The sequence below is a fragment of the Pantherophis guttatus genome, chromosome 3 (assembly GCF_059756535.1).
Source record: "Pantherophis guttatus breed Tessera chromosome 3, ASM5975653v1, whole genome shotgun sequence".
Classification (NCBI taxonomy): domain Eukaryota; kingdom Metazoa; phylum Chordata; class Lepidosauria; order Squamata; family Colubridae; genus Pantherophis; species Pantherophis guttatus.
Window position 1 is genome coordinate 103275666 of NC_142065.1, and position 12495 is coordinate 103288160.

A 12495-nucleotide genomic window follows, 5' to 3' on the forward strand; every position below is an offset into this window, starting at 1 on the left:
TGACAGACTAGTAGGAGAAATTGTTTTGAGTTTCTAATATATAAAGATGGCAGAAGAAATGTATATTCTGTCATCCAGTATGTACTTGTTTGTAAGTTAAAATACTCATTTCTGACTGAAAAGTTTTTAATATGAATTTTTGCAACCTTCAGGTTTACCGAAGGAAAAGAAGTTTCACCACAGTCTGTACCCTTTCAAGTTCTTCAAACTTCTGCCTTTAGAAAGAAACCCCAATATAGGTAGTCTTCGATTTACAACCACCACTGGATCCAGAATTTCCATTGCTAACCAAGGCAGTTCTTAAATGAGACAGATCCGATTTTACGACTGTTGCCACGGTAGTTGAGCAAATCAATGCAGGTTAACTGAATCATGCAGTCATTAAACAAATCTGGCTTCCCCCACTGACTCTGTTGTTGGAAACTGGTGAAAAGGTTGCAAATGGTTATCACATGACCTCGGGACACTACAACTGTAGTAAATATATGTCGTTTGCCAAGGGCTCAAATTTGATCATGTGATACCCTGGAGATGCTGTAATGTTCATAAGTGTGAGGACTGGTTGTAAGTTACTTTTTTCAGTGTCATTATAACTTCAAATGTCGCTGAATGAATGGTTGTAAATTGAGGACTATCTGTACAAATAATCAGTTTAAATAATTTAGATTCTGGCCAAAGAGATTGTTTAACAGATTGAACAAAGGTTTTTAAAGAGGGAGATGCAAAGATAATGGTTAAAATGACTAAGTCAATGGCAGAGGTCTCAATTTAGTCTCTGGACCCTTTTATAGTTGGCATGAAACTACAGATTACCTCCAAGGATTGCAAATTTCAAGGAAAAAAGGCTGTCCAGCCTTACACGTACAGCTATATATGTTTTTCATTGTGTACAGTGTCCAAGTGCTAAATAATTATTTCAGTATTTTTATACTTTAAAACAAATGAGTGACTACATTTCTCCTCTATGCATTAAATTGATCAGAACATGTTTTACCCTACTGTTCTCATCCCAGTTGATAGTGCCAGAAACAGTACTACAATGGGACAACAAAAACGATATTAATCAACATTACAGTGACAGTATAGGATACAAGTGGAGCGCAGTTAAGATGCTGGGCTTGTTGACTTGAAGTTTGGCAGTTCAAGACTCAAGTACTGCAGGATGGGGTGAGCTCCCCTTCTTACACTGCCCCCTAGAGTCGAACACAACTAAACAGGGGAAACTTTTATCTTTATAGGAGACAGTCCTGAGCCATCGGATCTTGATACTGTTATTTCAATTGAGATTTTGAAACAAAATGGCCATATTGTTCTATTTGGGAGTGAACTGTGCTCACTGCCCACTCCACCCGACGGATAGATTAAAAATATAATGAACTCCATTATGACTACTGAAATGCATCAGTATATTAGCAACTAAAAAGTGAGGAAGCCTAATTCCCTTAATTTGGAAAACAAGCATTATATCCTAGCATAGGAGACCATTGGATTTAACTATTCTTCCACTTCCTGACTTGTCTTCAATGTCTAAACAGTGCTAAATGCTTTTCATAAATAAAAGCTGTTGTATCTGAAAACAACATTTCTTCCCTAGCTTTTGGAAGGGCTGTTTTAGCACCATGTTACACATTAGGTTTGTAAAACACTTTGGAATTGATTCAAAAAAAGGTACTTTGGAGTGTGTGAGAATACAAACATAGCACCATATATCTTTAAGGTAAGCCAGGATTTTTTCTTCTTGTTTTTGCTGCAAAAGAATAACATGGCTGCTATCCTTTGGGAAAGTTGAATTTAATGGATGATATACTTGGACAACACTAATATGGGATTCTTTTCTGCAATAGCTCAGGTTCAAATGATATGAGAATTACACAGATGACCTACTGGAGAGCATCAATTATGTTGCTCAGGTAGTGAAAGAACAATATTCTCTGTCTAAAGTTCGACCTCACCAGCTTTTTTTTTTTTAAAAAAAGAAACAAACATGGTCAGCATTGATAGAAATGTAATCACAATTATTTACAATTCTGTCCTAAAGGCAGAATAGAAATCTAATCTGTAAGTAATAAATGTGTAAAAATAGTCTTTTGGATGCCCTAGTCAGTTACATAAGGCTTGCACAGCTGTGATCTGTGTGCCTGATGTGATCAACATCAATGTGTAAGAATAAAATCAACCATTAAAGACACATATAACGTACAAAAGCAAACAGACAAGTAGTCATTGGAAAACAAAGCTTGTAATAATGAAAAAGACAGATTAATAAATCAATCACTTATTCCTTTTAAAGCACAAACCACATTAACTCTTTTTATACAACCATCTAAGAACTATGAAACAGTACCACATTGTGCATTTTTTAAACCTACTTATCAAGAAAGTTAATTCCACACTTCAGAAAAGTCTTATATCCATGGGGGGAGAGTAGGGGAGGGAGAAGGAGACAGCTAAAAGCGCAATCACAGAAAACATCATTATGAGTCCAAGCAAGCGGCAAGTCTTTTCTTCACCTTTTCCACTGAACCAAAGGAGGAGTGGAGAAGGGGATAGAGAAAGGAAGAAAGTAAAGAGAAAAGCACCCACAAGAGGACTATATCACATTCCATAGTTACTTTTGACACCTACAGCTCGGGGTTTTGTAATATATAATCATTATTTAAACCAACACACCAATAAGGTGAAAAATGGAAACGAGATATATCTCAATATAGCAGCAGGGCAAAGTTGGATCTCAAAAGGAAAGTTTGTTGACATCTCCAATTGCTTTTTGAAGAATTCTTAACAGTATAAGGCCAAAGGCTTAAACATGCTGGAGATAATTTAGAGTTTAGCATGGTAAATGGACAAATCTATTGGCATATTCAGATACGAAGACTGCAGTTCATAGCCTAGTTATCAACCTATAGCTCCTTTACTCTACCTATTACAGCAGTGTAAAGGAAGGAAAAATGTGATTTTTCAACATCAAGTTAATAAAGATTTGGAAGCAGGATATATCTAAATGCACACCTTCCAACCAGAACTAACATAAATATTTTGGCAACATTGTTAGTGTCTTGTGTTAAGTTACTCATATTCATATAAGGAGCAGAAAAAAAAATATAGGGGAAGATATTAAAAGCATAAAAATGGCTTCCCCTCAAAGAAATCTTTCTTCCTTTTTAATAGCCAGTGTTTTAAAAAAAACTTTACTAAGTTGGTACAATTTCTTCTAACACAACTTGTTTACAGAAAGATTTAACAAAAATGATATAGAGGGCTAATGTAATTGCCCAACTCAGCATGGTGGTTAGAAAAGGTAATAGTTATGTCTTACCTGACAACTGTTACCAGTCCAATTGCATGATTTTGAATCTAACTATAGTAGTGGATTCTAAAATCTAGAATTTCAATTTATGCCTTCTGGCTTTTTTATGACCCTTAGAGAAAAGTGGGATAGTCAAGAGATCAAATTTGTTATATATCAACAGGAAATCTTCCTAGTCAAGTTACATCCCCCCCCCCCCGCTCTTTGCAAATTTGTGATACTATAAGTTTAGAGGCCTTATCAATAATGCTTCCTTGAAAACAAAAATATGAGAACACAATCATGGATTAAAAATGTTCATGTGCATCTCTTGAAGAAGCTTAGAAATATCTAGATGCTGAAGACATTGCTTAATTTAGACACAGCACTTCTCCACAGAAAAGAAGTTCACTGGACACATTTTTGTCCAATTAAGGGAAAGATGGACTTCCTTAATGATGAAATTGTCTGACATTTTAAAAGTATTTTAAAAGAAAATTATCTATACAAAGCTTCTACTACTACTATTTCCCTATAGGCTTGTGATCAATTTCAAGCCAAAGTCCAGAATAACAAAATGGAATTTCCTCCTTAGACACCAGAATTATATACTTTTTCCTGAATACATGCTTTAACCTCCAATATGCGAGCTTTTGTTTATTTTCCTACAAATCACACTTGCTTGTGTCAATCAAAAAAATAAAGAAATCAGGTAATAGAAAGCAAAGCATGAAAACAAAGGAGGATTTTTTAAATGCTCAGAATAAAGCCTGAATCCATTGCAATATTCCTGTTCTCCACAACTCTGTAACCTTTATAGAGAATGGACAAAGAGCAAGCGAGATATTTTAATTCAAATATAACAAATTCATCTTTTCTGACAAAACAAGGAAACACTCACCAAAAAGTAGCAAAGTGCTTCTGCATATCCTCACAAAGATGCCTCTACAGTCTTCTTGACAGAGTGTCAATTCCATTCCATTTCCAAAACAAGTAACCACTTAAGAAAGCCATTAATTCCCATGAGGTTCATATAGCTTTCTCTTACCCGCCCTGTCATTTAGGTCAAAGAAAATCTAACCATTATGTAACACTACATTAAATCTATTTGCCAGACATAGAAAAGGCCAAAAGCATCAACCCTTCTTTCAGGTCTTTAACTCTCTGAGGAAAAAAAAAATCTTCTGAATGTTTTTTTGCGAGTTACATGACATTTCTCTACACTCCAGGAAAATGGAAAAGGTATCCTATCTATCTCAATATTCCATTTTAGTGATTCTAAAAGCTTTCTACATAAGAAATTCAAATAGACTGGTTTTAATGAACAATTCTGCACTAACCACCCGCAGGAAAATACAGTGAACTCTGGAGATGAACCTCTACATTAGGAAGAGAGGCAGGTTTCAATTTCTTAAGTTAGGCTACCAAGCATTAATTCTTTATTTTTTTCCAAATATACAATTCAATTCAATCTAGGGCTTTTTGATGACACCACCCTGCCGGGGGGAGGGAGGGGATGGCTTAGTTAATGAACTTGGCTGATTCAAAAAACAAAAACAACAAAAAAACTCAATATACAATTTATGAAAATTAGTCAAGTTCTATAAATATAAATTAAATCTGGAACTTCACTTAATACTTCCATGTAAAATGTTGTGTTATGCACAAGGCAGTGATCTTTTTCAGTCAGATGACAGTGGTATGAAAAAAATTGTTGATTGTGGCATATATAATCTTCCTAATCTGATAGGCAAATTATTTCAGATTGCTGGTACTTCTAAATTTCCACCATCAGGTTACTCCTTCTGCTTAATCCTCAAATGTCAGAATTCTTCTGTATATCCTGAATAAATCTTTCCCTGTCATATGTCTTTGGCTGGAGGAATTTAGGGACTCATGATTTATTCAGATTAACATTCCTTAAGTAGAATGACCTCTCATATTTGTTTAACTGAATGTGTAGGTAGTTGCCATTATTCACATAAAGTTCGGTAGTAGTCTATTATTATAATATGTAAAAAAACCTACCTCTCTTTAAATTGCAGACTCATCTTGTTACAAAACAGCTTAGTGGGACTCCAAAATCCAACTTTTCTACTAGAACAGCCTGGTACTAGAATACCAAGCAATAACTGCTACACTGCAGAAGCACAAATAATGTACAACTCCAAGATCTACTTGCATTACGACCACAATGTCCTAAACCTTCTACCAAGTTAAAGCACAATAAAAAATAACTGTGATTTAAAGTTTCATTCTACAGCTCTCTTGCCTGTCAAGGAGTCCTGATTTGTAGTTAATTTTTGTTTAGCCAGAAATTTGTTTTCTAGTTCCTTATGGCTACAGGCATAAATTATGCATACTATTTTTAAGTCACAGTTGCTTTACAAAGTAAGTCTTGTGAATGGCTTGAAAGATAAAATAAGGAAATAAATTATTGTAGACAAGATTATTAACTTGGAAAGGAAAGGAAAAAAGGATAAAAGAGGAATCCTCTTTGCTTAAAATGCTTGTGATTTGCAAACCAAAGGAGATTGTACAGGAGAAAGGAACTAACACCATCTAAAAACCTAAACAAGAACAACACAGTCCTTGCTGTGAAATCCTATATCAGTATCAGACTTAAGAAAATCTGAAATAGCTTCTCCCATCATAGGGTGGTGATCTCACAAATGCACACATTGTGTAACAGAGTACAATAAGCTTTCATTTGCTAATATGAAGTACAAATGCTTGGCATACACAACACAGGCTTTCTACTACAAGGAGAGGGAGTGGTCATCTTAAGCATTCATGCTGCTCTATCCTATGGATGCTGGAGGCCAATATGGAATTAAAAAAAATAATCAACTGATAACTTTTTTTTAATAAAGGATTTACTAAAGTGTATGACCATCTACCATAAGTCCATTTAACAGTGCCACTCATAATGCTTGTAAAAGTTGGGCCTAGCACCACAGTGGAAATCTAGGACTTGGGGCAGGTAGGTTTAAAAAATGAAACAAAAGTTAACCTGAGGATGTTCTTGGACAGTGATTGTCAGACAAGTATTTGCCAAAGTACGGCAAAATATTTTATTTATTGAAAAAAATTAAAGAGCCCTTTCTGTAGCAATACCAACTTTCTCAATATTTAGAGACTATGCAGCCTCTGGATGACATAAATGACAAACTATTGAGTATCTGCCTGAACCCAGTATATACTGCTGAATGAGTAATCCTATATCCACTACAAGACCTTTGTCTCAATCAGTTTTATTTTTCTCTATTTTTTAGCTGAAGTGAATGAACCAAACATACAGGAACTCCCTATTTAAAAATGGGATGATGTCCTGGAGACTCAGCTCACTAAAATGAAAACCATTCTTAAGTGTACAAACTAAGGCTTTCTTGCATGGATATCTGATGGACTACATCGGATTAGCTCTAGATTCCTTTTTCCACAGAAATCTGGAGATCATGTTACTATTTCTGTGGAGGCACACATACAAAGAAGATCCAGCTAAGGAAGGTGTCAAGATTTCTACGGGACCAGCAGCAGCAGCAAGTAAAACCCAACAGAGCAACTTTGGCTTAAAATCAATCAATCAATAATAAGAAAAATAAAAATAAAAATAAAAAAATAATCAGGTTAAGCTGGTGCAAGTACTCTCAAAGAGGTATTTTAAAGGGCTTAACCTTGCAGCAAGAGAGACCCAGGATCTACATCCCCTTCTCACCAACCACTTGCCTTTTTTTTTCTTTTTTAAAGAGTTACCACCTTCATTGCACAGGACTCAGAAACCATTCTCATAAGGTTAACTATCATAAATAATATGAAAACTATGTGCAACAAATACATCATATTTCAAAAAAAAAAATAAGAAAGTTACACCAAATTAAAAAGTAGCTTCGTGAATGAAGGTACTGCTCTAAGTGCACTTTCCCGGCAAGTGCAGCTAGTGCCTTGGCGCTGGATATGAAAGAAAACACCAAAAACCAGAGCGCAAGCCAGAGTTAAAAACGCTGGTCCAGTTTCAACCAGTCAAAACTGGACTGAGCAGAGACCGAATGATTTCTCAGTAAAGTCCCGTTAGGGAGTCCAAATGATGCTTCTTCATCCAGATTGTATGTCCTTGAAGAGATTGTAAACAATCTTTAAGACAGCTCCTTCCTTAAATGTCCCTCTGATTGGCAAAACAAAGTTAGATTTATATTTTAAAAACAAGAAATCAAATTAAAACCAGAAGAAAAGAAAGGAAAACACAGTGAGCTTGTTGGAGTCCATAGGAACCGGTCCGGAAGAGCTCAGAAAATGTGTTCAGATTTTTCTCCTGTTTTTAGCTGGAACTATACCAGAGGATAGACTGGGTGGCAGTTGGGGTTGGGAAGGTAATAAAGCAAGAGAACATGAGGGATGTGGAACTTGACTCTGTGGGCATTTCATGTGTTTGCTTCATCATCTGTGTCTTCTATTAATACTTTGGTGTCATGAATCTTTGACCTGAGAAAACAGGAAATTAAACTTTGATTAACAATTTGTCAATCTATCAATCAATTAATCAATCAGTCTTTATTTGGTCATAGACCAGCAGTTAAAACCCAAAAGTCACAATTAATTAGGATAAAAGAGGAAAATATAAATGCTCTAAAATATCTAAAAAGGATTAATCTAATTTTGTTTCTTTGACCACAGCTAAGTACTGTTGTGTAATTTGTACAGTATGCCATAATATATCCATTAAACCCTTTTAGGTATTTTAAAACAATTAAACTTTAATTATTTATTTATCCTAGCAACATAAAACTGTTAACCCCACTGACTATTATTATTAGCAGAGTTCATCTACCCCCTGACCCAAACATCTGGGGAAATAGCTTTCTATGCATTCAAAACACAATCTACGCAGAAGAATTTTGGCCAGGCATATTAATGTTTATTGAACTGAATAAATATTATATATCAACAGCTCCCTCTGCTGAGTACTTGCTAGTATGAAAAGAACCCAGAAGAAAAAGCATTTCTACTGAAATGGGCATTCATTGTAATCATTGTTAGTACAGAATAAGCAGTAATGCTCTATGATCAGAATATATCTTGGCCCTGTTGCAAGCTCCTTGACATGAATAGCTTTATTTTCTAAACAATTCAAAGGAGGCTTGCATGAGTCGAGCTGCGCATCTGTGTGAATGTGAACCATTGCTCCTAGAAGCACGAAGCCGAGGACACCAGCCTGAAGATGACGAATGAGACTTTGTCGAAACGTTGCCAAGAAACCTCCAATTTTACGCGGGAGAAAACCCGAATAACCGAAGACCTACATATATATAAAACATATATATATATGTTTATGTAAGTTTTCACGGGTATGTATGTGTGTATAGTTAATATTTCGGGTTTCTTCCCGTGTAATTGTGGATATATCCCTAAAAGGGTAGAAGCGACGTTTCGGCAGAATCCCATCTGCCATCATCAGGCTTATGCCAGTAGTCATTTTGCACTAACTGACGTTGGAATTTCAAATCTGGTGCTGGTATTCTGGGATGGCTCCACCTTTTCATTCTGATTGGTTGGGAGTCCCAGTATGTGTTTATTGGCTTGGCTTCGGGTGTATGGTCGGTTTTTCTCCACTAGGTGGCAGGGCTTTATCTTTGTGGCTGGTTTGAATATGATTTGGTTGGGATTTTTTTGTGCAATGTTTGGTCCATGTTCCACATATGGTGTCAAGATTCGTCTATCTATGAGAGCAGGTTTCCAAATAGTAGGCAGACGTGAAGTGTCATCCCGTTTATTCATGCAATATGGTCTTTTTTCCATTTCTATTGCTTCTCTGATTATCCTGCCATTGAGATGTTCTATTTTTGCAACTGTTTTTGTTTTATTAAAATTAATGTTGTGTCCTGTTGTATTTATATGTTGAACTAATGATGATGTGTGTTCTTGCTTTTGTATTGAGTTTTTGTGTTCCTCGATGCGCACACTCATTCTTCTGTTGGTCTGTCCAATGTATGTTGATGGGCAGGAAGCACATGGGATTTCATATATGCCTTGATCTTCTAATTCTATTTTGTCTTTGGGGTTTCTCAGAATGGACGATATCTTTCTATCTGTGCAAAATATGGTTTTGATGTTGTGTTTTTGTAGTACTACAAAAACACAACATCAAAACCATATTTTGCACAGATAGAAAGATATCGTCCATTCTGAGAAACCCCAAAGACAAAATAGAATTAGAAGATCAAGGCATATATGAAATCCCATGTGCTTCCTGCCCATCAACATACATTGGACAGACCAACAGAAGAATGAGTGTGCGCATCGAGGAACACAAAAACTCAATACAAAAGCAAGAACACACATCATCATTAGTTCAACATATAAATACAACAGGACACAACATTAATTTTAATAAAACAAAAACAGTTGCAAAAATAGAACATCTCAATGGCAGGATAATCAGAGAAGCAATAGAAATGGAAAAAAGACCATATTGCATGAATAAACGGGATGACACTTCACGTCTGCCTACTATTTGGAAACCTGCTCTCATAGATAGACGAATCTTGACACCATATGTGGAACATGGACCAAACATTGCACAAAAAAATCCCAACCAAATCATATTCAAACCAGCCACAAAGATAAAGCCCTGCCACCTAGTGGAGAAAAACCGACCATACACCCGAAGCCAAGCCAATAAACACATACTGGGACTCCCAACCAATCAGAATGAAAAGGTGGAGCCATCCCAGAATACCAGCACCAGATTTGAAATTCCAACGTCAGTTAGTGCAAAATGACTACTGGCATAAGCCTGATGATGGCAGATGGGATTCTGCCGAAACGTCGCTTCTACCCTTTTAGGGATATGCATTAAATAGAATGTTGCCCTGGAAAGTAATCTTTAGATTCTAGAATCTGATTAAATTCTAGTTTGTATACAAAAGCAGTAGGGTTCAGGTTCATTCTAATCTGGAAGGGGAAAAAACTGTGCTAGAAAGAGAAAAAAATCTGATACATGCTATGAATGCATGAGCTTGAACAAGGTGTGAGAGAACTGAAAAAGTGATAAGCCTTTAGAGACCCAAGAAAGAATGAGAATGCTGACTTGAGAAAGCTGCTTAGAAAGAGTTTTGTTATTAATGTTTTACAGCATTGGCATGAATATAAATATAAAACCAAGACTGTTTATGATGAAAGATTGACAGGAAACAATTAGCGAAGGGTACAAGGGTGATCAGAAGTTTTGAATGTGAGACAGACCATTTTTTGAAACTATCAAAAATGGATTTGGGAGAAAATGGATTGGGGGAAAATGGACAAGGAAGAAGAGGAAAACAGTAAAATGAGTAAAATGAGAATGATCTTTATGAAAAAATAATTAAAAATGTATTAATAGAAGGAATTAAAGAGGATGTGGAAGCTTCCTGGAAGAGAGTAAAAACAATTACGTTATAAATTGCTATATGAATATGAAGGCAAATAGAGAGTACAAAAATGTATGCTTGTTGAAATAATGAAGAGTATGACAAAATGTTTATAAAAATGATTGCTGTGAAAAATGAGAATACCAAACCCAGAGACAAACATATAAAATCAGTAAATAAAAAGAATTTCAAAGAATAAAAATTAAAAGTGGCAGAGAAAATGAGCAATGTTTTGATGGAAATAAAAAAGTTTTGGAAGTAGGAGAAGAGGGCTAGTCAAGTAACAGAGCCCTGAAACATACCAAGCTCAGGCCTAGCCAGGTTTTTAAAGCCTTGGAAAAAGCCAATAGGGTTGGGGCCATTCCAGTCTCTGAGGGCAGAATATATTGGAATTGAGGATCTAAAGAAATTTCTTCACCCTTCCATCCTGTATCCCTTTTGACCAACGTGGTTAAGCCCCCAATTGCCCTCCCTCTTAAATTGACTTTGCCTGCCGGTTTATGCCATGAGGCAAAACCCGGTAAGCTGATCTGTGGATCATTAGTAGTCAGCCAGGTTTCTTGAAGGAGGATGAGATGATGTGTTGAAATCAATTTTATAAAATCCATCCGGTTTGCAATGCCTTTCCAGCCCGCTATATTCCAGGACAGGAGGGAAAGGCTAGGAATATAAGATACCCTAGTTGTTGGCCATTTGTTGTCTAGTCAGTCACCCCGAGGCACTACTCCTTGTGTCTCTTCCTCCACCCTTCTAGTGGAGGGGTCCGGAATTACTATCACCGCCTTCTCTGGAGTGCCAAAGGAGTCAAAAGAGGCCTCTGTTTGTTGCGGAAGTGCCTCCTCCGTTCTTAAGGAAGATGAGACAGGTGAGGGCAGTTGCACTGTTGGGGGAGGGTGAACTTCTGCCGCTACGTTCATGGTCTTTGTTTCTTTGAAAAGACTTTTGCCTTCCCTTCTATCCCGCTGGACGGACTTAACGACTTTAGGCCTTGTCTGCACATGCTTTCCCCGTTCTTCTGACTTGGATAGCCTTCTCGTTGAACTACAGGCTTCTGCTAGCGAAGATCTTAATAAATCAAATTCAATTAACATCGACCTTTGCTCCTTTGGAGACAAGAAGACAAATTCGCTGTTTATAACATCCTCTGGTTTGTCGGTGCTTGCCTTCATATGTGGGACCTCCCTGATCTGGCCTGGTGTGTGTGTGACACACTGAACCAAGTTAAACAACGGATTAAAGATATACATGGGCAAATGGACATGGCAACCCTTTCAACTAATCATTCCCTTAAACTGCTGACAGCAGTTAAAACAACTTTCACTCTGGAAAAGTATTTACATTTAGAAATGCCATCAGTGGAGAGACAGTTATTTGTTAAGTTTAGATTCGAACTTCTAGATAGCAACGTTAGATTCGGCCATTATCGGAAAATCCCGTATGACAAAAGAATATGCATATGTGGGGTAAACATCGTGGAGGACACGGCGCATATAATATTCAAATGTAGTCTCTATCAAGAAGTAAGAAAACAATATCTGTCCCCAATTATAAATAAATTTCCACACTGGAATATAAGCCAAAAATTAGCATTTCTGTTGAGGGCTGACTCTCCTCCCCTGGTAAGAGCGATCACTCGATACCTTAAAAGAATGACGGCAATATGAGCCAGTTATATCAAAAAAAAAATTATCGATTGTAAGGAAGATGAGCTCAGTTAGAGAGGAGCTATCCTATTTGGGTTATCTAGTCTTGGCAACTTAGCTATTGAAATTTGATATTGTAAAATTTTAATGTCATCTATCA

The 12495-nt window shown here is 36.5% G+C and overlaps 1 protein-coding gene across 1 annotated transcript in view; it reads right to left on the minus strand.

The window, feature by feature from the left end:
* Positions 1-2220: 2220 nt before the first annotated feature.
* The window catches only part of XPR1 (xenotropic and polytropic retrovirus receptor 1), a 119170-nt gene continuing 108895 nt past the window's right edge, over positions 2221-12495 (minus strand). Inside the window, exon 15 of the mRNA XM_034409682.3 lies at positions 2221-7768. Coding sequence (XP_034265573.1) covers positions 7708-7768 — 61 coding nt within the window. The 3' untranslated portion in view covers positions 2221-7707. The remainder of the gene's footprint in view (positions 7769-12495) is intronic.